This window comes from Artemia sp. Qi Xiang Cuo, chromosome 1, assembly GCF_049724085.1.
Source record: "Artemia sp. Qi Xiang Cuo chromosome 1, ASM4972408v1, whole genome shotgun sequence".
NCBI lineage: Eukaryota > Metazoa > Arthropoda > Branchiopoda > Anostraca > Artemiidae > Artemia > Artemia sp. Qi Xiang Cuo.
In genome coordinates this window covers 38,461,603-38,487,284 of record NC_142794.1, presented here as the reverse complement: position 1 = coordinate 38,487,284, position 25,682 = coordinate 38,461,603, and the positions used below count along the sequence as shown (strand labels likewise).

At 35.8% G+C, this 25,682-nt stretch overlaps 1 protein-coding gene across 5 annotated transcripts in view; it reads right to left on the bottom strand.

Annotated features, from left to right (window-relative positions):
* Positions 1 to 25,682, bottom strand: part of Pde8 (phosphodiesterase 8) — a 335,405-nt gene that overhangs the window by 79,347 nt on the left and 230,376 nt on the right. For all 5 annotated transcript variants that reach the window (XM_089102287.1, XM_089102216.1, XM_089102070.1 and 2 more), the window contains 3 exons: positions 13,028 to 13,085; positions 10,672 to 10,839; positions 6,502 to 6,731 (listed from right to left, as the gene is read on the bottom strand). In XM_089102287.1, coding sequence (XP_088958413.1) covers positions 6,502 to 6,731; positions 10,672 to 10,839; positions 13,028 to 13,085 — 456 coding nt within the window. The remainder of the gene's footprint in view (positions 1 to 6,501; positions 6,732 to 10,671; positions 10,840 to 13,027; positions 13,086 to 25,682) is intronic.

The following is a 25,682-nucleotide window of genomic DNA, read 5'->3' as shown; positions in this document are numbered from 1 at the left end:
AACCACACATTATTATTTATCCATTAACCAAGAGCATCATGGTTTTCAAACTTCAAATTTGTTTTTTTTTTTGTTTTTTTTTACAGAAAGTGGAAATAGTTCACTTTGACATTAATCTCTAGAATTCACAAATATCGACACACTATTGACTGATAAAGTAAATGACAGCCAAAGAGGTGTTAAATACATGACGCATGCGTTTCGGGGCCAGAAAATATTGAGGTTATAAAGTATCAACGTGAGGAGGCGTTGATGTAATACACAATCGAGCTGAGTCATGGAGGTCACCCTGAGTGATAGTATGAAAAAGTGTTATAGAAATGGATACATAGTCAGAGCAAGGGCAGATCCAGGATTTTTTTTTTTGGAGGAAGGGGAGGGGGCACAAAATAGGTTGATCCGATGCACTTGCGTTATATGAGCAAGTTTAATTAACGCAAACTTGCGTTAATTAAGTAAATTACACTACTTTAGACTATGTTGGGGGGGGGGGGGGAGCCACATTGCCCCCTGGATCCGCCACTGAATCAGAGCCATATCCAGGGGGATTACCAAGTTGGATCCCCCCCCCAAAAAAAAATACAATTCGTGAATGAGTCTTAAATATTCAGTTAAACAACACTATTATTTGAGACCGTTAGGAAAATTTCACAGAAGCTGATCTATTCTCTTCGTTCTTTTGGTGGCCCATCCCCCCAAAAAAGCTTTGTTACCCCACCCCCACCTCCAGAATATTTTTTTATATAGTCGTACATATAGTAACAGATACGAGTACTGAGGGAAAGAATTAAGATAATTTTGAGTGAATATACATATTGTCGTGCTCACAGAGTTTGGGCAATTTATAAAAATGGAAACTGGTGCTAGTGTCGAAATATCGCCAACGCTATTTAACATTTAGTCTTTCTTAGCATTTTTTAAAATCTCAAATTGTTATTTTTGAAAAGCTGACAATGAACAACCCCTGAAACCCAAGGATCGTTTAATTAGAACAATAAGAAGCTTTTCTAAAAGTACTCAAACACTTTAGCGTAAAGAGCGAGGTGTTGAGGAGGGTCCCCTTCATACACGCAGTAATTTCTGTTCGTTTTAAGTTTTAATGTTGCTCCTTACTTTCAGTTGAAAAAACTTGTCTTTGTATTTAATAAATCAAACAGTTCGTGGTAACGAACTGTAAGTAAGGAGCGACCCGGCTCAATGGTAACCGAAAATCTAGAAAACGTTTTTTTGATACCAATAGATATATCAAAAAAATAAGAGATCAATTCTTATTTAAAATGTATAAATTTCATTAAGTTTATTTCAACTCATAAAAATTTAAGCGAATGAGAAAATGTGGGTGATTTTCGAAAATAGGGGGAAAGACAACTAAAAAATTATAAAACCTTAATGATAATCACACCATCATATTCAGCGTATCAGAGAATCCTTTTGTAGAGGCTTCAAGCACCTATCTACAAAAATGTGGAATTTTACATTTTTTGACATAAGAAAGAACACGGAGGGGAGTTTTTTTTTTTGTGTGTGTGTTTGTGTGTTTGTTTTTTTTTTTCCCAGGGGTGATAGTGTAGACCCAGTGGTCATAGAATATCTTTGAAGGGCTCATTGTAATGGAAATTAAATTTTATATTGCTATTATTAATTGACCAAAAAAAATGGATGGCAAATAGGCCCCCTCCCATGCTTAATTTTTTCCCAAAGTCACCCGATCGAAATTTTGAGATAGCCATTTTGTTCAGCATGGTCGAAAATATGATAAATATGTCTTTTAGGATGACTTAATCCACCGAAGTTCCCAGAGGGAGGGCTAAAAGTTATGAACTTTACCCAATGTTAACATATAGTATTGGTTATGGGGAAGTATACAGAAGTTTTCAGGCGGTTTTTTGGCGGGTCGGGGGAGGGATGGGTGGGTCAGTGGTTATGTTGGAGGATCTGTTCATGAAGGAAGTTTTCATGGGGGAAGGGAAATTGCCATGAAGGGGGCGCCGGACTTGCCAGCATTATTTATTGGATATTGGGAAGTATACAACCATTTTCAGGAAGGATTTTTTCTGGAGGGGGGGGCTAGAGGAGGGGGTTACTCTGGAGAATATTTCCGTGGAGGATGTTTCTTTGGGGTAAGGGACATTTCTATGAAGGGGGCGCCGGATTTCCAAGCATTATTTAAGAAACGATCAGAAATTAAATAAAAAAAAACAAGTTTTTTCAACTGAAATGTAAGAAGAAATATTAGAACTTAAAACGAACAGAAATTATAACGTATGTGAGGGGGTTCTCCCCCAAGTCAGTACCTCGCTCTTTACGCTACAGTTTTTTTTAGTGCTTTCAAAAGAGCTATCTATTCTAATTAAACGGCCTTTGTGATTCAGGGCTTTGTGAATCAAAATTTTTTTAACTTTTAACGTAAAGAGCGTGGTATTGACTAAGGGGAGAACCCCTTCATATAAGTAATAACATATACGTAATAAAAAAAACAATAAAAAAACAAGCGATACGGCTCAATAGTAATCGAAACTTTTAAAAACGAAATTTTGATGTCAATAAATGTATCAAAAGAATGTGTTTATAATGCTGATCCTAAATATATAAATTTTATTAAGTTTAGTATTACTCATCAAAGGCTACGAGCCTGAGAAAATTTACTCGATTTTTTAAAGAGGGGGAAACATCCCCTACAAGTGAAAGAATTTTAATGAAAATCACACCGTCAGATTCAGCGTATCAGAAAACCCTATTACATAGGTTTCAAGCTCATATCTGCAAAAATCTGCAACTTTGTATTTTTTGCCAGAAGAAAAATATACGAATATAGAAGTTAGTTACGTAAGTTAATTTGTAAAGACATCCATTTAGCAAAAGAAAAGTAAAATTTTTATACAAATAAAAGCTGCATTAACTAAAAAACGATCAGAAATTAAATAAAAAAAACAAGTTTTTTAAACTGAAAGTAAGGAGCGACATTAAAACTTAAAACGAACAGAAATTATTCCGTATATGAAAGGGGCTGTCCCCTCCTCAACGCCTCGCTCTTTACGCTAAAGTTTGACTCTGTCTCACAACTTTATTTTTTAAAACAATAAAAAACTTTAGCGTAAAGAGCGAGGCGTTGAGGAGGGGACAGCCCCTTTCATATACGGAATAATTTCTGTTCGTTTTAAGTTTTAATGTCGCTCCTTACTTTCAGTTTAAAAAACTTGTTTTTTTTATTTAATATAAACAAGAGGTCAGGTATTGGCAATTACAACAATTTTAAGCTCTTTCGCAATCTCATCACTTTTAAATAATGGAAAAAAAACAAGATACAAGCTATCTACGCAATGGCGATGCCAAATCGAGGGAAACGATAATCGCAGTTTATTTGAGCTTTATTCATGTTTTATGATTACACAATTCCGTTTTATTTTGGTTGTTTTTCAATACTAGAGACGCAAATTCACAGAATTTGGGGGGGGGGGGGGTTGTAATTTAAAAAAAAAATGAAAATACCCCCTCTAAAGTATTTTTCATAATCTATGGAGGCAATGATCTAGGGGAGGGGGCACATTCCCTCCCTCCAATTAACCACTAGTCATTGCTTCGCGTTGGACAGATTTTTTTAATTTATTAATTGCTGCCTTACTCTTTGTTTCATCTTCTTCGGCACAAGGGTGGTTACAACCTATGATATTGGGTGGTTATATTACACTGCGGAAAGAACACAATGGAACTCGGGCAACTTCTTTCCATGATATTTCGTTAGGAGGTACGCCTTACATACAAATGTAAAATGTGAGGCAGATGCCTTAATTAATTATTATAGGAAAAGAAGGTCCAGTGTTTAAGCTACTTCAATTTTTACTGGCTGTTAACTGGATTTTTTGTACTATGATAGTATTTTAAATATATTTGTTTTTTTTGTGTAAAGTTTTTTTTTGTTTTTTTTTAATGTGCAAAAATATGGGTCTAGAAGAATTAAAGATTTCGTTTTCTGTCGAGTTCAAAAATTTAATACTTATTCTTACGCCGAAGAATGACTTATTCTTATTCTGATAAACTGAAATTCAGCTACGAAAAAAACTTAAAAAAGTTATGAAAACAGAAACTATGATTGCCAAACAATCTGGATACATTTTAAAAACCGGTATTGAAAATTGAATAGCATTACAATTAGACCATAAACTAATTTCTTCAAAATTCATTACCCCCGAATAAAGAGCTTACCCAGGATTTTTCTTGGAGGGGGGGGGATTTTTTCGTGGGGGTGGGGGGGATTGGGTACGAAAAAAAATGCATAAAAAGATGTATATGAGTTTATGTCACTTTTTCATGAGTCGGGCGAGAATTTGGGGGAGGGGGGAAGGGGTCAAACCCAGTACCCCCACGGATACGGTCTTGACCCGAATGTTCCGAAAATAAAAATTAAAAACTTTTAACTGAAACGGTGGTCTAGCACAAATTGTGATTGTAGTTAAAATTCAGCCCCAAAAATACCCTCTAGAAGCAACCAAGAAACGTTCTTGCGCCAAAGTCCGTGTTTCCCAATGATTAATAAATTAAATATATTATAGGTATCCGTCAGAGCCCTATAAAAAACTAACTGACTTAAATTAAGAGCTTGCTCCAATTTTGGTATCAATCGAATCTCGTTGTGGATGGGCCTTAAGCGACCCAAGTAAAATAAAACGCACTCTGAATGATATTAAACTTGTAGAAAAAAAATTCTGCCACCAGTAGCGTCAACGGGCGAGAACCAAGTTCCCTTCTCTTAAGATTTGCTTTGACACCCCTAGATTTTGGAAATACTTTTTTGGTACTTTCGCATTATCAGGGCCTCTCTAAAAAGTGAAGTTTGGTTAATGCTAATGAAATAAAATAGGATGAATATATAATAGTTTAGCAACAAATTTGGGCTATATATTTGTACATTAGGGGGGGGGGGGGGTAAATCATTGCATGTATTAAATACGTAACCTAACCTAACCTAGGTATCTGCCCCCCCCCACTAAAATAAAAAAACAAAAACACAATTTAATATCGTATATGCAATGCAAACCAAGCTACCATTGCCTAGTCTACAGCGGTTATCATGTCAAAAACGGGTGTTATCATTGCCTTCTCTATAGTGATTAAGCCGAGGCCCGGATAATGCGAAAGTAGCCCAAGGCCGTATCCGGGGGGGGGGGGGGGGGGTTCCCGGGTTTTACCCCCCCCCCCCCCCGAAATTTTTGACCGAGTCGAAAATAAGTCGAAAATTAGTAAAACCTCGGTAAAAATCAGTAAAATTAGTCAAAAACTGAGTCAAAAATTAGTAACCCCCCCCCCGAAAAAGTCGAAAATTAGTAACCCCCCCCCCCCGAAAAAGTCAAAAATTAGTAACCCCCTCCCCCCGAAAAAAATCCTGGATCCGCCCTTGAAGTAGCTTATCGCTTTTTTTAGGGAGGGGATATTGTCATTGAAAAATGGCTTTTTTTAATATTTTCATTGAAAAACGACAAATTTGCCATCTAGACTTTGTAAAACATATTTTGCCCCCCCCACCCCTCCTCCAATTTTCGTGAATCAACATCATTGTCTGCCATTATATGGTCATAGTACTATTGAGGCGTTTTTTACTCTTCCCTTTTCAGCGTCAGACCGCTTACAATACAACTGCAACTGCTAATTTCGTTTTTTTCGTTTTTATGCGACGCACAGACGTGTCGCATTAATACATGACGCATAGACACTCTTATCTGATTTAATCAAAAGAGACAATTTCAATTCCGCGTTTTTTTTTTTTCAAAGAAACTAACAGCAGCACTAGTTCATATGAATTTAGAGGGGGGATTTATATTTCAAAATTTAGGGAGCAGCAATTTTGCTATTTTTTCTATGAAAATACCCAAAAAGGATTTGGTACTTTCCAATTATATGGGCCTTTCTAAAAAGTCAAGTTTGGTTAATGCTAATGAAATAAAATAGGATGAATATATAGTAGCTTAGAAACAAATTTGGGCTATATATTTGCACATTAGGGGGTGGGGGTAAAGCAATGCATATATTAAACACGTAACCTAACCTAGGTACCTTCCTCCCCCTAAACCCCAAAAAACAACAGTTTAAATTTCTTATACGCAACAAAAACCACGCTATCATTGTATTACTCTATAGCGGTTAACCCGTCAAAACGGCTTTTTCGTGACTGGTTTCCATGTAAAGGCCCATATAATGGGAAAGTACCAAGGATTTTTTCAATGGAACAACTCTAAAACAAATCAAAACCTGGTGCCCCCCCCCATTGACGACACTGAAGTTACAGATTGGAAAACATAACACTAAAACTTGTACGAGACAAGTCAATGACCATCATTTTTTTAACATCCACCTTAGTCAAATCAGCAGACAAATTATCTATTAAAAAAATAGATATATCGAACATTATTCCCTGAAGCAATGAAAGTTAAAAAAATTGAATAAAGTAAATTTTTAAACATACAAATGCTTTGTAACTAACAGACGCGTGAAATTGAAGCGACTTACATGCCATCCACATTAAGCGAGATCACTCTTGTAAACAAAGGTACAGAATCTCCTGTCTTCCGTCGGTAGAACATAGTTCCTTCCCACTCCCTACCTTTCTTCTGGGCAAGCAGCGTTGCATCAGCTACATCAAACTTTGCACCTTCCACTCGGAGTAAATCCACTATGTTTTGATTGGCCAAATCTTGCATAGAATAACCAAGGATTCTCTCGCAAGCTGGATTAATATACTAAAAAAAATTGTATAACGATATCTTTCAACATTAATCAGCTACTAATAGTAGTCCTTGTAGCCATACTGATCTCTTCTTACATTAACCAGGAAAATTTTTCTTAAAAACCATAACGCTATTCAAGGCCGTATCCATGGGGAGGGGGGCAGGGGTTGCCCCCCCTCCCAAAATATTTTTCTGACTCGTAAAAACGTACACAAAAAAAGAATATAAACAAATTTTTTATTCGTTTTTTTTAACCCTCCGAAAAAATTCTGGATACGACCCCGATGCTGATATTAACCTATTATTAATAGATAATGATTAAAGCGCAACAAAATAAACCCTGACCCATAGCAGCTGAAATTTGAAACACATATTTTAAACAGGGGCGTAATTTCCTAAAAATCATGAGGAGGGGGGACAAAGTTGAAGACGAGTTTCCCAAGTCAAGTGAAAATGACCAAATGAAATATAGTACCGTAAAGGTATGCCAAGGAAAACAGATCTGTTTCTGCGGATGTTTGAATTATGTAGGCCTATCAGGGCTGTATCCGTTTGTTTTTTGTTTTTTTTTGTTTTTTTTTTTGGGGGGGGGGGTTACAAAAAACAATATATATTTTGGTAATATTTTAAACGAGTCAGACAAACGTATCGAGGGGGATTCAAACTAAGGCTTGGGGAGGGGGGGGGGGATAGATGTCCCTCTGTCCCATAGCAAATCACGTCCCTGATTTTAAAACAAAGTGTCTAGTGACAAACATTTTCCTTATAGCAAGATTTTGAACACATTACTTTTAGTACTCAATTCAACCCAACAGTAATTTGTAACAGCGAAAGAAAATTTCTAAAAACTTCAAACAAAACCTGAACCCCCCCCCCCCCCAAAAAAAAAACAACAACACAGGATGAAAATAAATTTCCCCCACTAAAATTGCTACTATTGAAATCCACCACAAAACCACCCCTTTTTTTGGGGGGGGGGGCGAGGGGGAGGCGAGGGGGGGGGGGTAGACAAAGTCGTCCAATAGCAAAAAACTGGTGATTTTGTAAAATTATAGGAAATTTTGAGAAAATTCAAAACATTAGAAGATTTCGTTGGGGACTTGACCCCCCCCCCCTCACCGAAACCCCTTTGAGCATGCATATTTTCTATTATATAATCCGGGGCCATATCCTGGAGCTAAAGTCCACCACAATGAATAGCAAGGAAAAACCCATTTTTGCATGGGTAGCACTGATAAATCTCCTCTTTTCCCCAGGGGTGATTGTAACGAATCAGATGTCATCGAATATTGGGATAGGGCTCATTTGAATGGAGATGAAAATATCTAGTGCCATTGTAAGTAATATAATAGATCATATCAAAGCAAAGTGCTGTGTTCCACTGGTTTGTCGCAGAACATCAAATATGTCCCAAAAAGGGCCAATATACTCGAGACTTTAAATTCTGAGATGGCCAATCGTTTTGTCACGATCTAAAACGCTTAACTGGAAACGATTAACCGTACCTTGAAAACCGAGAAAAATCGCACTTAGCAACACAAAAGATAAGGTTTGCTGAAACTATAGAAGATGGCGAAAAAAATCCCTAAGGGATGGTGTTAGATTTAACGAGGAAAAACTGAGGCTAACCCCATAAATAGACCCTTTCCAAGAATAGGAAAGAACTATAGAAACTGGATGGACCACAGGAATTACAGATCTTTGTTCGCTTTTTACTTCGTTCGATCAACATGTATGGCCCATGTCCCCTAGCCCCCAGTTTATACCACTGACCTCCCATGTTTTCTCGTATTGTCAAGTATTACAAACGCAGTGGCTGATCCATGGGGAGGGGCGAGGGGGCCCCCCTAGCGTAGTCTAAAGTAGTGTAATTTAGTTAATTAAATCAAGTTTGCGTTAATTAAACTTGCTCCTAACGCAAATTTATCGGATCAACCTATTATTTCCCCCCCTCCCCCTAAAAAAAATCCTGGATCCGCCCCTGTACAAACGCCCGGCCAATTAATCCAAATATTGCTTAATTTTTAGATCATCAACTCTTGCTAGTAACAAAGCCCCCAGTTGATACCACTGGCCTCCCATGTTTTCTCGTATTGTCAAGTATTACAAACGTCAGGCCAATTAATCCAAATGTTGCTTAATTTAATAAAAAATGTCGCTTAACTTTAAATGTTGCTTAAGATCATCAACTCTTGCTAGTAACATTGTCCCTTGAATAAGATATTGTATAAAAACATCATTAAAATAAAACATCTATGAGTAAATCTTCGTAACCTACGAGGCTTTTACTGCAGAGTAATGACTGAACAAAGTGAACATTCCTGGCTTGGTTTCATTCCAGTAGGTATATTGGTATATCTGATACATCTTTACTGCATTCCAACAAACCATAAAACTATTATTAATCAATTAAATGGCCTATTATTAAATTCAGTGATCAGACATCAATAGTTGGGAGTCCAAGGCATAAAAATTTGCATAAATGAATATTAAATATGTGAAGTTAATTGAAAGTCAGGTATTTCTAAAACCATATTCGTTACATGTTGTTTAAATAATTCATGTCAACACCTGACAAGGGAGGCGTGGATGCGTTTAATTCGAGGAAGTGGGTAATATTTAAAAATCATCCCTCACTTCCGACAACCTTGACTTTTTCATATAGATATTACCACAAATTACAAGGTGATATATGGTGGCATTCAAGAAGAACGACGAGGGGCGCTGACTTCCTGCCATCTGGTGTACATCTCGAAACGCCACATGTGCCGCACAGTTCCACCACGCTTGTCGTGTACATGATTTTTGAAAGAGCGACCCCTCAAAGAAAGGCGAAAAGGATAAAATTATTTTGAATTCGAATATAAAACATAGAAAATGGAACTAAAAAGAACACTTACATTAATAATAATTTATTATTATTAGCCAGAACTTCCACGAAAAGATTAATTTTAAGAAATAGTCCGCATAATTTCCCTAAAATTGTTGATTTTCATCTAGCTTTATTGCCTTTGTCTTTGAAACAGTCGGAATAGGCTAATAGCGTACCTCGAAATCACAGGGAATTCCCCAAAAGTCAATGTGATTTACTATTCAGCAGATATGCGAGGAGGGCGGAGAGGAGAAGCCACTTCAGATCTTGCAGATAAATTCCTGTGTAAGAGATATTAACCATAGCGTTTACGTTGTTAGCGGTTAATATAAAAATGTCATACAAATTAGTGGATATGGACGACTCCATCGCTTAGGAAAATATATCTGACACCAGGGTCGTATCCAGGATTTTTTTCAGGGAGAGGGGGGGGAGGGTGTTACAAAATAATTTTTCGGAGGGGGGGGGGGTACAAAAACAAATCAAGTTACGCCAAAAAAAATTATGCTCATTTTTGTTAGGTTTTTAAGAGCCTTGTCTGACACTGAAAGGTTTTCTTTTCGTTCAGAGCTGATCATGCCGCAGATCTGCAAACTAGAATGATATGACCGTTTCGAGTGGTGTCATACGAGGTAGTGATGTACTTGTACAGGGGTAAGGGTGGCGTTTTTTGAAGGCAGCCCAGGAAATTTTTAAACTCATGCTAATGCATAAGCCCTTGAGAGTCCCTATCTGAAACTCTTCATTGAATTATAGGCTTCGAGTCAGTGAGACAGCACAAAAAAGCATTGAAACAAAAGTATAAAAAGAAATTCAACTTATGGTATATGTTTCAGGCACGTACACATGAGTTTTTTTTTGGGGGGGGGGGGCTTTCAGAGAGGGTGGAAGTTAAAAAAAAGCGAAAACAGTCAAATCATATGGAGAATATAACAAATGTAGGGAAGGTCACAAAATATTGACATTTCTGGGGAGGAGTGATCCATAAACCCCTTCACAAGATGAACATATGACTAATAAGATTCATAAAAATCTAAAAATATATTAACAAATAAAAATGAACAGAAAGAAGTTACTAACCTGCACTATGTGATTTTGATCAGTGATTGTAACCAGTTCACGGGACATTTCCAGTACTGACATGACAGCTTCTGCTGCTTTTAATCGTCTTCGTGAAGAAATTTCTCCGCATAACAGGGTTGTCAGTTCATTCAAGCAAGCTCCCAAACTTCCACTTTCGGGATAACACTAAAAAAAAAATAATAATAATAATAATAATAATAAAGGTATACCTGGAAGCAAGGAGATATAGAATAGTCTACCTTAAACACTTTTGAGAAGAAACACGCCGAAATACTAGCAAAGGAGCTTCCATTTAAAATTTGTTGTTCCTTTAGATTTGTTGAAAGACAGGGTGCTTACTTCATTAGCAACACTTAAATCATAACACCCGCATAACAGGGTTGTCAATTCATTCAAGCAATCTCCCAAACTTCCACTTTCGGGATAACACTAAAAAAAAAAAAAAATAATAATAATAATAATAAAGGTATACCTGGAAGCAAGGAGATATAGAATAGTCTACCTTAAACACTTTTGAGAAGAAACACGCCGAAATACTAGCAAAGGAGCTTCCATTTAAAATTTGTTGTTCCTTTAGATTTGTTGAAAGACAGGGTGCTTACTTCATTAGCAACACTTAAATCATAACACCCGCATAACAGGGTTGTCAATTCATTCAAGCAAGCTCCCAAACTTCCACTTTCGGGATAACACTATAAAAAAAATAATAATAATAATAATAATAAAGGTATACCTGGAAGCAAGGAGATATAGAATAGTCTACCTTAAACACTTTTGAGAAGAAACACGCCGAAATACTAGCAAAGGAGCTTCCATTTAAAATTTGTTGTTCCTTTAGATTTGTTGAAAGACAGGGTGCTTACTTCATTAGCAACACTTAAATCAACCGCTCAGAAGTCAATTTGATGAAGGCGAAAAAACAAACAACGGAGATAATTTGAAAAGAAGGTGCCTAATGATTTTGCTGGTTATGTAATATTCATTTGAACGAAAAGTCGAGGAGTAATCTCAGCTTCTACAAAAAAGTCAATAATAACCTATTTAATTAAAATTTAATTTTTCGTTCCAGGGGACAGCAAATTAAGTGCTGGAACAATGGAAAATTGAATATATTATATTAAATTTGGACAATGATAATTTGCATCAAAATTTTGTGTACAAAGGTAACTAGCATATATTGTGCAGTAACTTCTTCACAATCCTAATCAAGTTGGGGGAAATGAAGACAAATGACCAAATTTATGAGAATTAATGGGTGTTAAGGCATTAATGCTCACGTTTTTCACATCTTATTCATTATTCATTAAAATTATTCATATTTCTATAATCATTATAATTCGTATTAAGGCATTAGTTAATAAACCGTTCCAGATTCGCAGTAATTCACATTAAATATGAAGTGAATACGTATTAAATTAAAATTTCCACCCGGAACACACTCCAGGATTTTTGGCATTTCCTGTTATGACGTTTCACGTTATGTTAGAGCTTAAAGAATGTGTTCATGTACTCTTCGATATAAACTTACTTAACTTGGTTCCCAAGAAAATCAATTAATATTCGATAGCCAAATTAATTTTGGCCGCTTTTTTGTTGTGAGAAAATCCTTGGGAACGAGCAAAATTCTACATAAGTATTCTAAAAATTTCTACCAAGTTTAGTTTTAAAAGCATTACAGTATAAGCATATATGAACAGTAGCGAAAAGTCCTACATTCTCCATTAAAGATTTTTGACATATATCAGACTTTACCTCTCTCCATGACTCAGCCTCTTTGCGTACGCGCAATGACAAATATTTATAAATATACACATGCACTTATGTGTGAACTGACTGAATGCCAAGAAGCAACTGAAACTATTGCTGAGACGTACTGGGAACTTCCCAGTCAGGGCGGTATGATGTGTGTCATTTTTAAACAAACTTTTCACTACTGTTCATACACACTGGCGAATCCAAGGAGGCCCGGGGGCCCCGGACTTGTCACAATGCCCCCCCCCAATATTTTGGTTATTGGCACCCTTGTCACATTGGGCCTTCCCCAAGAATTTGCTCTAGATCCGCCCCTGTTAATATATACTTATACTGTGAAAAACATTAGCATACAACAAAGATAAACATTCTGTAACTAATTCGCAGTTATTGCTTAGTTTTTACAGCAATTACACATGAATTAGAAGTATTTATACCCACTAATTCGTTTTTTCTGTTTTTTTTTTATCTTTACGCGTAAAACTTGTCTTTGCTTTACTTCTTTTGCATAAAATGCTGAGATAAAGTGCTTGATCGTGGTCACGTGATTATTTGTATCTCAAATGATATCTGGAATAACAATAAAAGAAGAGATACTTACTCGGTCATATCCTATTTCCAACAAAGACTGAACTGAATTTTCTTCGCGTTCCAATAAACTAAAAATAATATGAATATTTTAATTAATATTGTAAATGTTTATATATTATAAAATGTTTATATTATAGGTTTCAATATTATAACATAAATGAATATTATGAAATGAATTAATTAAGAAAATGTACTGCAAAGAAAACACAATCAAACTTTTAATTCCTCAATTTACTGGATCATTTTTTTTTATTCAAGGTGCCGTAAATAACAAGGATATGTCACTAGTTACTATCTAATATAAATTGATTTTCATTAATACCAACAATCTTGGCAGTTATCATTGAATAACTAGAGGATTTACAAGCCATCTTTGTAGTTACGTGAGCCAGTAGAAGAGAATATTTCAGGACATGATGATACATGCCATGGGTTTCAGCAATAGCTGCGACATATTAAAGTGAGAATCATGGCCTATGGTTACCAAAAGGTTAAACGCCTCTTTTCTAAGAATATGTCAGGCGAGACACATTTCCCAATATATATTAATCCAGGAATAGAGCTATCATTCAGATTCAGTAGAACATTAACTTTAAATTATGAAAACAAGTTTTGAGAACTTCAAAAAGGAACTTGAAATCCCATAAAAATAACGTCAAATCGAAATGAAAATTGAAATCACCGTTGTTGAAAACCCAAAAATAAAGGTTTACTGTCCTCCGACTTGAAAAACAAGGGAAATAGTTTTTTTTGATGCGTCTCCCTTTTTTTGGCACTGCTAGTAGGTTACTGGATTTTTGGTGGCATTTCCAGAGTGGAGAGGGCTAAGAAAATAAAAATTGCGCCATTGAAATCGTCATTGTTGAAAACCCTTGAAAGTTTACAGTCTTATCATGGTTGCAGCTTTAACAGCAACGTAATAAAGAGCCAACTGCGGTCTATGCTAACCGAACAAACAAATTTCGTTGCTTGTATGAAATACCCCTACCGCTCAAGTTGTTCGTGCATTTACGCATTGCAGGACCGGTTTTTGTTAGTTTCTTTCAGCTTAGAGTGAGACAAGACAGAGAGAAGTGACTAGAACGGATGGAAAATATATAATTTGAGGTATATATTTGCACATTAGGATGGGGGTAAAGTATTTGGACAGTGTCAGTGTGAAGTTGGACAACAATTCTTACTGTATAATATGCAGAATAATTGAACCTAACACATTAGGCATGCAGACCCGCTATAATTTACCACCCCCCCCCCCTACCCCTAATGTGCAGATATATAGCCCAAATTTGTTTCTAAAGTATTATATTTCTATCATACTTAGGTATATTTCATTGGGATTCAGCGTCAGAAAAACATATTAGACGAATATTAGGTAGGGGGTATTTCATACAAGTACCCAAATTTCTTTTATAAAAGTTAATATTGAAGTTGGAACTTAAAACTAACAAAAATTATGGCTTTGTAGTTTGTGCAACATGCATCTAATAAAATAGTGCAAATAAAACCATCGATGATATTTCCCTGTATTTGGAGGATCATGCAAAACTAGAGTTTTACTGAAAGCATAAAACAGTATTTTTACGATTTTTTGTTCAAAAGAAACATAAAGCGCTTCATGATATTCGTTATGGTTTAAAACTAAGCGTTATTACTTCTTATGCGTGGGCTTGGTGTTTTCAGTAAAACGTTAGTTTTGCATAAACCTACTAACATAGAGAAATATCATGATGCATAGGCCGCGAAGAAATAAATTTGGGTCGTCGTAAGTTCCAACTCGCTTTTTACTTTCATCAGAAAAACTTCTTAGTTACTAAATTGGACAAGAAGCAGTCAATGACTTTAAAGTCATCCCCAGAAAAGGTAAAGGTAGCCTAATACTTGAGCAAGTCTTGACGATGTCCGCTGCGGCAGAGGTGCCTGCAACCGGGAAGGGGGTGCACCTGACCTTTCATTCCCCTGGAGGACCAAACAAGAACTTTTTAGACATTTGCTTTCCCCCACTGAACAATTTTGGGAGCCCCTCAACGGATAAGCTAACAGAGGTCAAACTAAGGTACTCCTCATTTACGTTAATAGATTGAAAAAAGTTTTATGTAAACAATAAACAATAAATTTGAAACTTTAAACGATCAGTAATTTGATCGTATCAGATGTCAAACCTAAGAAGAGCAAAACTGCTCTGAATGAAGAATTGAAACCTAAAACGAGGAGAAATTAAAATGTACAACTACCAAACTTAAAACAAACATAAATTGCCACGAATAAGTGTAGCGATGCCGCCCCTCAAATCTACCCAGACTTTTTACTGACAACTAAGTACATTACTTGAACTGAAAGCTTCGTTTAGCCTATTGATCTTTCAATACACTTGAAAGGAATGGTTTTAAAAGAAAGAAAACAGTGATGAAAATAATGTATTTTTAATGCTGTCAAGGTAAAGGAACTTTCTGTTTTACACTGCAAAATTATTTTGTGCTTCTACATAGCAATATTAGTCTCAGTTTGCAATAACCAACCTCACAAACCTTTCAATACCAACTTCGGTACAATCAAACATTATTTGTTAAGTATGAACTTGTTTTTTTTTTTATTATTATTATTATTTCGGATAGTTTGATTTCGACACGGTGGAATTGATTGAGTAGGGGTGGTTAAGCAACGATCTTGTATTTCTATATTGCAAGTTATCCCATTTGCAATCAGCAGCCTCATAAGTTTTCGATAATTTACATTAAGGACCATTTCTTAAGGGTCCCAAGCGTCTCCCTTTGAGCCTTTCCATCATTTAAATTGAAAATCCCTTTCAGAATGATTTGGACAGGGTGTAATATGGTCACCTTTCTGTTGCACGGGATATAATTTGAGCCTTTAATGCATGCAAAATTAAGATTTTCGAGAAACCCTGGATAGGAAAATTTCTTAATTCCATTTTCTTTTCATTCTGCTAGAATGCAAGGGTAGCTTGGTCTGTCCATTCATTTCAACAAGGGCAATTTGAGTATTAGACAACAGTTTAGAGATTTTGTCAAATGACAACAAGCCCAAAAAGTTTAAAAAATAAGATTGTATAAACAATGCATAAACCCTTCAAAACAACTTCTGAATTAATTTCTGCTCTGATGTATCGTTCTTAGTTGGCCACACAAACACCTTATTTTGCCTTTTCAAAATTTTATTAGATAATAAAAAAAACAATTCTTAGTTTTTTTAACTGACCAAAAAAAAACTGATATTATCTTGGTCAAACATTGAAAATTTACTGAATTTCCGTTATCTTAAGGTTAATCATTGTAGTTTTCATCCTAATGGTAGGCGTCACATGTCAAGAAATCACGAATTACAGCCATAATTCAAGTGACTCTGAGCTGTTTTTTTGGCTGGTGATTTTTCAATAAAAAAGGGGAAAACATGGTTTCACTTATTATTTGCATTCAGTGGTGTAATTTCGTCAAAATCCTGGGGGGAGGGGGGGGGGGGGCAAAGGTGGATCCAATTTTTCCAAATCAAGTGAAAATGATAGTGAAAATGGAAAAATAAGTCATATATTACCATAAAAGACAAAGATATACTAAAGAAAACTGACCTGTTTTTCTGGATACGTGAATTATACATGCGTATTTTAATTTTAACAAGCAAACTGAGGTCTGGGGGGGGGGGGAGCAAACGTGGGTCTGGAGGGGACAATTTCCTTAAGGTGATGTAGTACCTTAAAGAGTTTTTAGTTTGTGGAGGCGAAACTATTTATAATTGATTGGGCGGTCTTGCCAGAACTCAAAGAGCTTGGAGGATAAGAGATCCGAATAAATGTCAGAAAAGTAAAAGCAGACATCTACTTGCCCGTAAATCTTAGAAAAATATTTCCACTTATCCCGTTTTGTGCCGAAGATCGAGGTATTAAAGGGAACTTACATCATTAGAAAGTGTGAATTTCGTTTTGTCGATTAAACGGAACACTTTTCTCTGTAAAGTTCAGCAGAGGGCAGTCTCTAAAAATATTCTAGCTAACCAGCCGAAGAAGCGTGAAAAATCGTCACAAAGGAAAAACCAGTCGAGTAATTTGACAGTTTTGGGAGTCCCCTGTGGTGCTCACTGCTTTGATTGAAAACCTTACCGACACTAGAGACGTATTATTTTTGCTGTAAGTACACTGAATAGGCAGCGGTTTGTTGACAATTAGTTAAATATTAAATTTTTCTTTATTTTAAACTAGCCTGTAGTTAGCTTAACTGTTGACACATTCAAGAACTCCTATTAATTTTTACCAAAATTTTAAGAAAATATTATTTGAGCAATTTGATAGCACTGGGAGTTCCCAATGGTTTTGGGGGAAATTCGCTAATCAGCCCTTTGTCTTTGAAACAGTCAGCCAACACCGAGGCTGGCAAAATGTTTTTAAAGGTCTTGAATGGCCTTAGACAAATCTCATTTAAAAATTAACACAGTCTCATGCGAAAGATTTTTTTTCGGGGAAGGGCGATATTATGGGGGCGATACCGCAAATTAAAAAACAAACAAAAAAAACATTGATAGCTGAAATAAATACAAGAAATTGCAGGATCCGTTACAAAACATCTCGTTATTTCGTTGGGAGGATGCATGAGTCAGAAGGCCACTCCCTGTGGGCGAGAAGGAGGTAACGTAACAAAGACCATCCACAAGTCGCGCAGTGCCCTCTTAAGCTGGGTGCCCACAGAAAGTGATTGTTTTCACAGACGAATTCGTGAGTTCACAACACGGCAGCGAATTCGCGTGGTATGCCTCACAGAACACGAAATTTCAAATATGATTTCTAAAAGACAGAAACCAAAGATTTGTGGATTGTTACTGCTTTAGTCTTTAAGATGTCGGAGAGATAAGCTGAAACGATCAAGAAAGTTCTGAGTGAGGCCACTTTATCGAAGAAGGGTTGTTTTTAGAAGTTTATTGTGTTTTGTCTTGCGAATATCTGAATATCTATTCTACGAAATAAAATTCGATTCGCCCCTGCCCCCGGCTGAAATTTAGTTACATCCAGAGAAACAGGTCAGTTTTCTTTAGTATGTTTTTGCTTTTGTAGTACTATATTGCTAGTTTTTTACTGTCATTTTCACTTGATTGGGGAAGATTGGCTCCAACTTTGCCCGCTCTCCCCATGATTTTGACAAAATTACACCACTGTCTGCTTTAACTTCTCTATTAAAGCCAATTGTTGCAAAGCGACCCATAAAGCAAGTCGTTATGCTAATCGAAATTAAAATTCACCACGTAATCTGCATCATACCATTAAAATTCTTCCCTGCCATCCAGGATGGAAATCCCCAATGGAAGAAAAATATAACAACACTGTTAAAATGCCAAAATAAGCGAAAAACAAATTTTCACAGCAGTAAAATAAGGTTCTCAAACTTACAATAAACATGATTAACTATTCCTGAAGGGACTGTTTAAGGAAACTTGCAGCGAATTTAAAAACACACTTTAGTAATACCAACGGAATAGCAATTTCCTCTCTGAAGCTGATTATGCAGCTACCAGAGTAGTGACGATTTGCAACTATTTTTCATAGTGCTAAGCATACAATTACACTTTTATGCGAGTAAATTACGATTTACGAATTAGTTAAAATCAACTTACGCTTCAATTGTTTTTGCAAGAATTTCATTTCAAATAGACTACATCTGATCGGGAATATTACGATGTATTACTAACACCATGAGATTTAGGCTATTCCTAACTACCCACGAAACAATGCTTTTAAAGAAGTTCCATTTGTAAACTGAATATTCCTGTGGCGCAGCCATAATGGCTGTTTTCTTGAATAAAATCAAAACAATATCGCCTGCAGCAAAAGAGATATGGAAAGAATCCAAAAAAGTAATTAAAAAAAAAATGTTATTTGTATTCACTAAGTAATTTATATAAGAAAAATTAAAACTACTATAGCAATTAGAGTTTACCCTAAGTACTCGTATTTCGAAAGAATTGGAAGTCTTAGAGAACATTACTGTAATTGTCGTGATTAAATAATAGCTGCAAGAAAGACGCTAAGGAGGATATTACGTATTATCTGGTGCTTAGATTTGGAATTGTATACTAGGGAGTCTTGTGATTATGCGATGGTCTGTGATTAAGGACTGGTCTAGGTCGTCTTGTTTTGATATATTTTTCTAGTTCAGGTATTTTCTGCACCAATTGGAAAATACCCTATATTGGAAAATACCCTATATACCTATATTTTAATGCAGTGATGTAATCTGTATACTGTAAGTAGTTCCGAGTTAAGTGAATCTCCGCGCTTTAAAGCCCTTAACGTCCGAAGAAGTACAAGGCCTATAGCAGGGTTGCCACTGCCGATGTTTCGAGCCAGTGAAAATTGAGGCCCAAAAAGAGTTATTTTCGCTCGAAAAGAATGAAATCATGAAATTTGCGCGTTTGTGGTCCATCTCGCTCTTCTGATCGCTCTCACTTCATTTAGGAAATACTACAGCCTATTTTATGACAATTAAACATTTAAAACATTGTCTTAAAACTTTTTTTAATGTACACGGAATAAAAAATAAGGAAGGACCCTTCCTTACATAAATCTCTTAATAATGAGTTAGGTAATAAACCTTAATATTTTATAGTTAAAACTTTAAACTCAACTAGGAAATTACCTGTTTAGACTTTTATTGTTCTGACCTTTAACTGAACTATAGTCAGAGCTATAACAAGATTTTCTTCTTCTTTTCTTTTCGTGAAAATTCCTTTCCAATTCTATAAGGTATATGTTGCTTTCTGAGTATATTCCAAGAAAGTGGTTAGCTGCCTATATGGTGAATGTACTGCTTGAAATACATCATGTCATGTACTGTTTCAGTCAATAGTCTGCTTCTGTTTCTGAGTTGAACTCGGAAAAATTTAAATTCATCACATACGCTTGAGTACAGCAAAGAACACAAATTAAGCATAAAGTCAAACAGCTCTTTTAAACACTTTTACTTAGTTCGCGGATTTTTTTATAGATGACAAAAAAAAAAACAGATGGGTCATCTGAACATTTCTCGCCAATCATCATCACATTGCGTATCTGGTTTCCTTTCTCGAAGCATGGACCACTGATTTTCCTTTGCACTGTGCATTTTGCCACGTTCCACGTCAATGTCTCCTAGCAAATTTAGAAACCCTTGAAGTAGAGACACAATAATTTCCGCATATCCAGGTAAGGCAGGATTTAGGCTCAAGCCTTTAAGATAATACAACGTCGACTCATTGAGGTTTTTCTTATTAGTCATTTTAAGCACATCTCTACGGAAAAAAAATTGCTCACTGGGATGTGCTAAGCAATCAATAGGTCGCTGTTTTGCCTGTTTCTCATGCGGCAAAGTATGTTTAGCCTCAACTTTACAACACCATCAAGCGCGAGAAAAAAAAGTGGGGCTAACCGAACTTCGAATGGGTCTTGTGTGCTATTTATATCTTCTTGTTTCATTTCTTCTTGTACTTGAGGAGCGGTAAGTACGTCTCCCGCAAACTCTTTAAAAACCTGAGGATCCATGTTTCAACTGCTCGAAACTCTTTGTTTAGTATATTAACTTTGTATAGAAGAAACGAAAGAAGATACAAACTAACTGTCACTGAGGGGTCAGGCCTGAATGCAAGAATTTTCTAAGCCCTTTCTTTTGCTCCTCGATCTGCTGCTGAAATCCATCGGACACTTGTGGTCTGCAGCGAATTATGGTTTTCCACCTAGCAATGTCCCGATATCCTTTTAGCTCCTCCTGCCTATCTGGATTATTTATAACATATCTTACGACATCACATATAAAACACCAATTCCTTCTGACGACTTTATAATAGCCTATCAATTGCAAAAATTATTTATGTTATATATACAAGTTTGAAAAGTTCTTAAAAGACAGTTTCCAAGAGTTAAGTTTTAGTATTATCTTTTATATTATAATTTTCTAAAAGACATCCAGAGCATACATATAAACAAAGGAAGGGTCCAGCTAAAGCCAAGTGCCAGGTCCTTACGCAGAGAAGGGCCTTTGAACCCTCCTAAAACCCTAAAGCATATTTGATTTGTTTGTGCTGACCTTATAAAAATATCTGTTGATACTAAGCTGTCAACGTGATACTCGTCAAAATATGCTGAGTCGTCATTTGGACAGTATGGGCTGCGTCCAAACCACAGTAGAGGAAATATACAGCAGTAAAATGTTTCTCCAAACATCACACACATTTCATAGCGCGCAATTTGAGAAGTTTCCTAAACCGTCAGAGCCAAAGTTACAGTTGCTACTTGGTTTTCCGTCGGAAACACCTGTCATTGCGCGTGCTCGAAGGCGGGGTCAGGAATCTTGTGTGGTTTTAGATGTGTGTAAAAAATCATTAATGGAGAGTATAGGATTTTCCGCTACTTTATATTACCTCTACTATGGTCCGGACCAAATTCTTGCGTATGATTCGGGCTGGTACAAAACTTTCTTTTTTTCAAATTTCATCAGTTTAAGAGTAAGAAGACACACTGATAAAGTTATGTTCTGGAGGTTGCTTTTGCATCACCTTCCTGCAGTAAGGTGGCATACTCATTTTTCGATTTCCAAGAAGAATAGTTGCTTCTACATTTAAGTTGGCTGCTAAGACAGCTGATAATTTGATTCTACGTTTGGTGAGTTGATGTTCTTCTTCTTAAATGGAAACACCGGAAAGGCGACTCGATGGCTAGGAGAAGGTAGAAGTTACAAGAGAAAAGTACCGATGATCAGTTGTATTCTTTGACTCGAGTAATTTAAATTCAAGTTTTTTTTTTGTTTCGCTAGATGTATTCCCATCATCATTACGTATCAGAGCGAAAAGAGTAATTTTAGCTAGGAATCCGCAAAAAAGTTATTTTCCATATCAAATGAAAGAGTGAAATGAGGCAAAAAGTTCGACAAAAAACATGAAAGCGACAGTTGGCAAACCTGGCTTACAGTAAATAGGCTCCCAATATAACAAAAGTTGACCTAAATATCAACATAAGTTGTTTTAAGTGGGTGAAAGAAAAGAGGATAATTAAATTTTATCAGTCCTACTACAAGTTTTATAAAATAGAACTTTATAGAATTTTTATATCTCCGAAAAACCATTTTTAGGGAATGAAGCAAAAGAGTGAGTAACCACAAGGGATTCAAGCCACAACGGTAAAATAAAGCCCCGTAATTTCGGATACAAAAAAGACGGCCAAATACCTAGTTTTTCCCAAACAAATGCTAGAAAATTAAAAACTGTCCACTTTCGTTTTTTTTTTTTTTGTGATCAGTAGGCCTACGACTTTATAACTCTGCGATACAAATTAATTTAAAGCTACGAAAAAACAGATTTAAATATAAAGCCCAAATATAATTTGGGCTGTATATTTGCACATTAGAGAAGGAGGGGGGAGTAAAGTATAGCGGGTCTGTACGCAAAATGTGTTAGCTACAATCATTCTGCATATTATGAAGTAAGAATCGTTTTCTAACTTCACACTGTTCAAATACTTTACCCTCACCCCCTTCTAATGTGCAAATATATAGCCCAAATTACGTAAGTCCAATGCATTCTGTCATCCGTCACTTTTTTTGTGGCTATGAAACCGGTTTTCTCAGATCAAGAACTTGTGCGTTCTGAATAATTAACAAGTACCCAAATAAAGAGTTTGTTCTATAATAGTTCTTTATTGTCAAGCAAAAAGCTTATTCATACTAAATGCTCCCAAATAAATTGACTACAATCAACGACTATATAAGCAATTACAATATTTTTAGTTCTCAAAGCACAGCAGATCCAACTAGAAAGCCGATTACAGTCTTATCTGCCAACTTAAAACCCTCCATCTAGTTATTACACAAAACATTTTCCTACTCCTATTTTAGTTCCATTTTCATTGAAATCTTTGATGGTATTATATTCCCCCCTCTGGAGAAATGCGTCTTATAATTTAGAATTCGAAAGAAAAAGTGTATAGTTTATCCTTTTCCAATTCTCCTAGGAGCAAAGAAAAAAAAAATAAAGCCCTAAATTTTTTGAACAAGGCAAGCAGACGAACATACGACAGCACTGGATGGCAATCAAAAATTGGAATAACTTTCACAAAAAAGCATGTTTTGAGCAATTGTTGTTACTAAATTATTAGAATAATTACAGCAAATATGAGGTTTTGAGTAGGAGTGTAATATCACATACATAATAAAAATGAAACGAAATGGTATAGGCTACATGGTAAATACAATTTAAAAATTTCTTTTTTTTTTGCAGGAGATTTGTAGAAACCTAAAGAAGGCCCAAAACCTAAAAAAGACGGTCAATCATTTTGATCGAAAGTTTCCGTCAATCCATTGAAGTGTGCTTCAATCAATCCTCAATCGAGCCTTCAACCAGCTCTTCAATCTCGATCAAAGCTAATCTAATACACTGCTTTTGATCAACATGATTGACTCGTTCAAATTTTCTATCAATCACCGTCAACGCTTGACTCAAGCGTCAAACAGGTTCCTAGACGGTCAATCATGCTTGAGTCAATCGATTGACGGACTTTTGATCAAAATGATTGACCGTCTAGGGCCTCCTTAAGAATATACTTGACCAGATTTGAGATTTTGGAGAAGTGATAATTCACAAGATTCTTTTTTTTTATTAATAAAAAATGGGGCCTTTTCTAGCAATACAAATAAAAAGAGAGACATTTTTGAACATAATTGGTGTTTTTGAGGGGAATTCAAAGACTGAACTTCGCTGACCAAAACTTCGTTATCCAAAGACTAAGCTTTAACTTCGATTGAAGTTTAGGGATGAATGTTAAGGATCTATGTTGATCATTCCTGTCGGCTAAAAACGGCGAAGATAAGCCATCCTACTTAACTAATGCTTGAATTTAAGTTTTTATGGGGACATCTACAGTAGCAGGCAAATTCCCATCAAATGGTATCATTGTTGTGGAAGGGAGAACAGAGTGGTTTCATTTCTTGAAAAACGTTTTTTACCACCCAATAGATAATTAACAATGTTAGCTAACAATTCTCAGAAACGTATTAATTGGGAGAGAAATTCAACAACATATTAACTTTGAAAAAAAACTGAACATAGCTTACTGGGCTAGTCTCCTGGGGATATTTGTAAGAAACCAAAAAAACCTCTTGCTAGTTGAAAGAAAGAATAGCAGTCATGGATTATCTATCAATGTTTAGAGCGTACAAACTATCCATCCTGCTTCGCTGCATGATAAGTTTTTGAAAATTTACCTTCAAATTATCCAACAATTTCTACTAAAAACTTTGAATGGGTTATTAGACAAATTCTCCAACAATATTGGGTAAAAAATTTTCATTAGCTGGTGGAAACACAATTGTTAGCCAACAATTTTGTTAGGACGGCAAAAACACGGGTTTAGCGTATCAGCCTGGTAAAATTAGTCGAGTCTACGTACGCACCAGGTACGAAGCCAAGTCCTTGGAACACATTTTTTTTAATGGCATTAGACCCCCATTAACAAATGATTTCGAACTTAGAAGATGTGGTTTTTAAAATATATCAGACCTATTTCGCTCGAAACTCATTTTTGCAGAATTTTCTACTATGACTGTGGCGTTGGTTCCTACAACTATCAACTCTGATTGTGGCTTTGACTGAAAGAGCCAAAAAAATGTCTTCAGCTGAAGAGCCTACTCCCTCATTCAATTTTAAATAATATACGTTGTGTTACAAATAGTAGGCTACGTTATGGCTAGCAAATGAACCATTGAAAGAAAATGAATGATTTTTTCAAGTATATTTTAATTTTGAAAATTAAGACAATGGACCGTTTTAAATAAAACATAGCCTAGTAATATCAGGAATATAAGTAACCGCAGCCAGAGTTTGTCTATTTCTACCGAACCCGATCCAAGCACAGAGCCTCTAATAAGAAATGTGTCCCATAATATCCAATTTTATCAAAATTCACAGCCGGACCCCTATCATGCCTATGACTCACTCAAGCATGACTATAAGTAAGGTTTGCGTGTAATTTTTGTTAAACACAGTTTTTATAATTAGAGTTGCACAATTCAAATATAAAATCCAAAGAATTCATAAAACAGAGCATAAACAATCAATAAAACCTGCGGATGTGAACAAAGGAATGACTAGAGGACTAAGTTATGGGGTCGAGAATGTGGAAACATTCTTAAACTTCGATCAAACCCACTAACGATGCCAAGAGGCGCGAGAGGCGGCTCAAGCATCGGGTACACAAAACAAATATTCGGCATAGAATTTCCAACGGCAAGGGTTCGAGCTGCCCAATCTGTTATTCCCTTAAAGAAAAAAAGACATTAAAAATTAAATTTTACTCTTTAATTTTGTTAAGCAGAGACTTGTACAGCCATACAGATCTTTAAAATTAGAAAACACTGGAACTCAACATTTAATGAAATATATCTCCATATGCGGCTATGTAGTTTCACGCTTAGCGGGTACCAAATTTGAGAACAAGGAAAGTGTGCGAAAAATCAGCAGAAAATGAGCGAAAAAAAAAATCACCATGGATCTCTAAAAGCTGTAACTTTCCGGATAGCAACACCAAAAGATAAACACTGCCATGAATCTAGGCTATGTATTAATATTAAGATTGCTCAGGATTAAACACTCTAAAGTATTAGTTAATTGACTTACCTACAAAAACATTTTTTTAGAAAGATCAA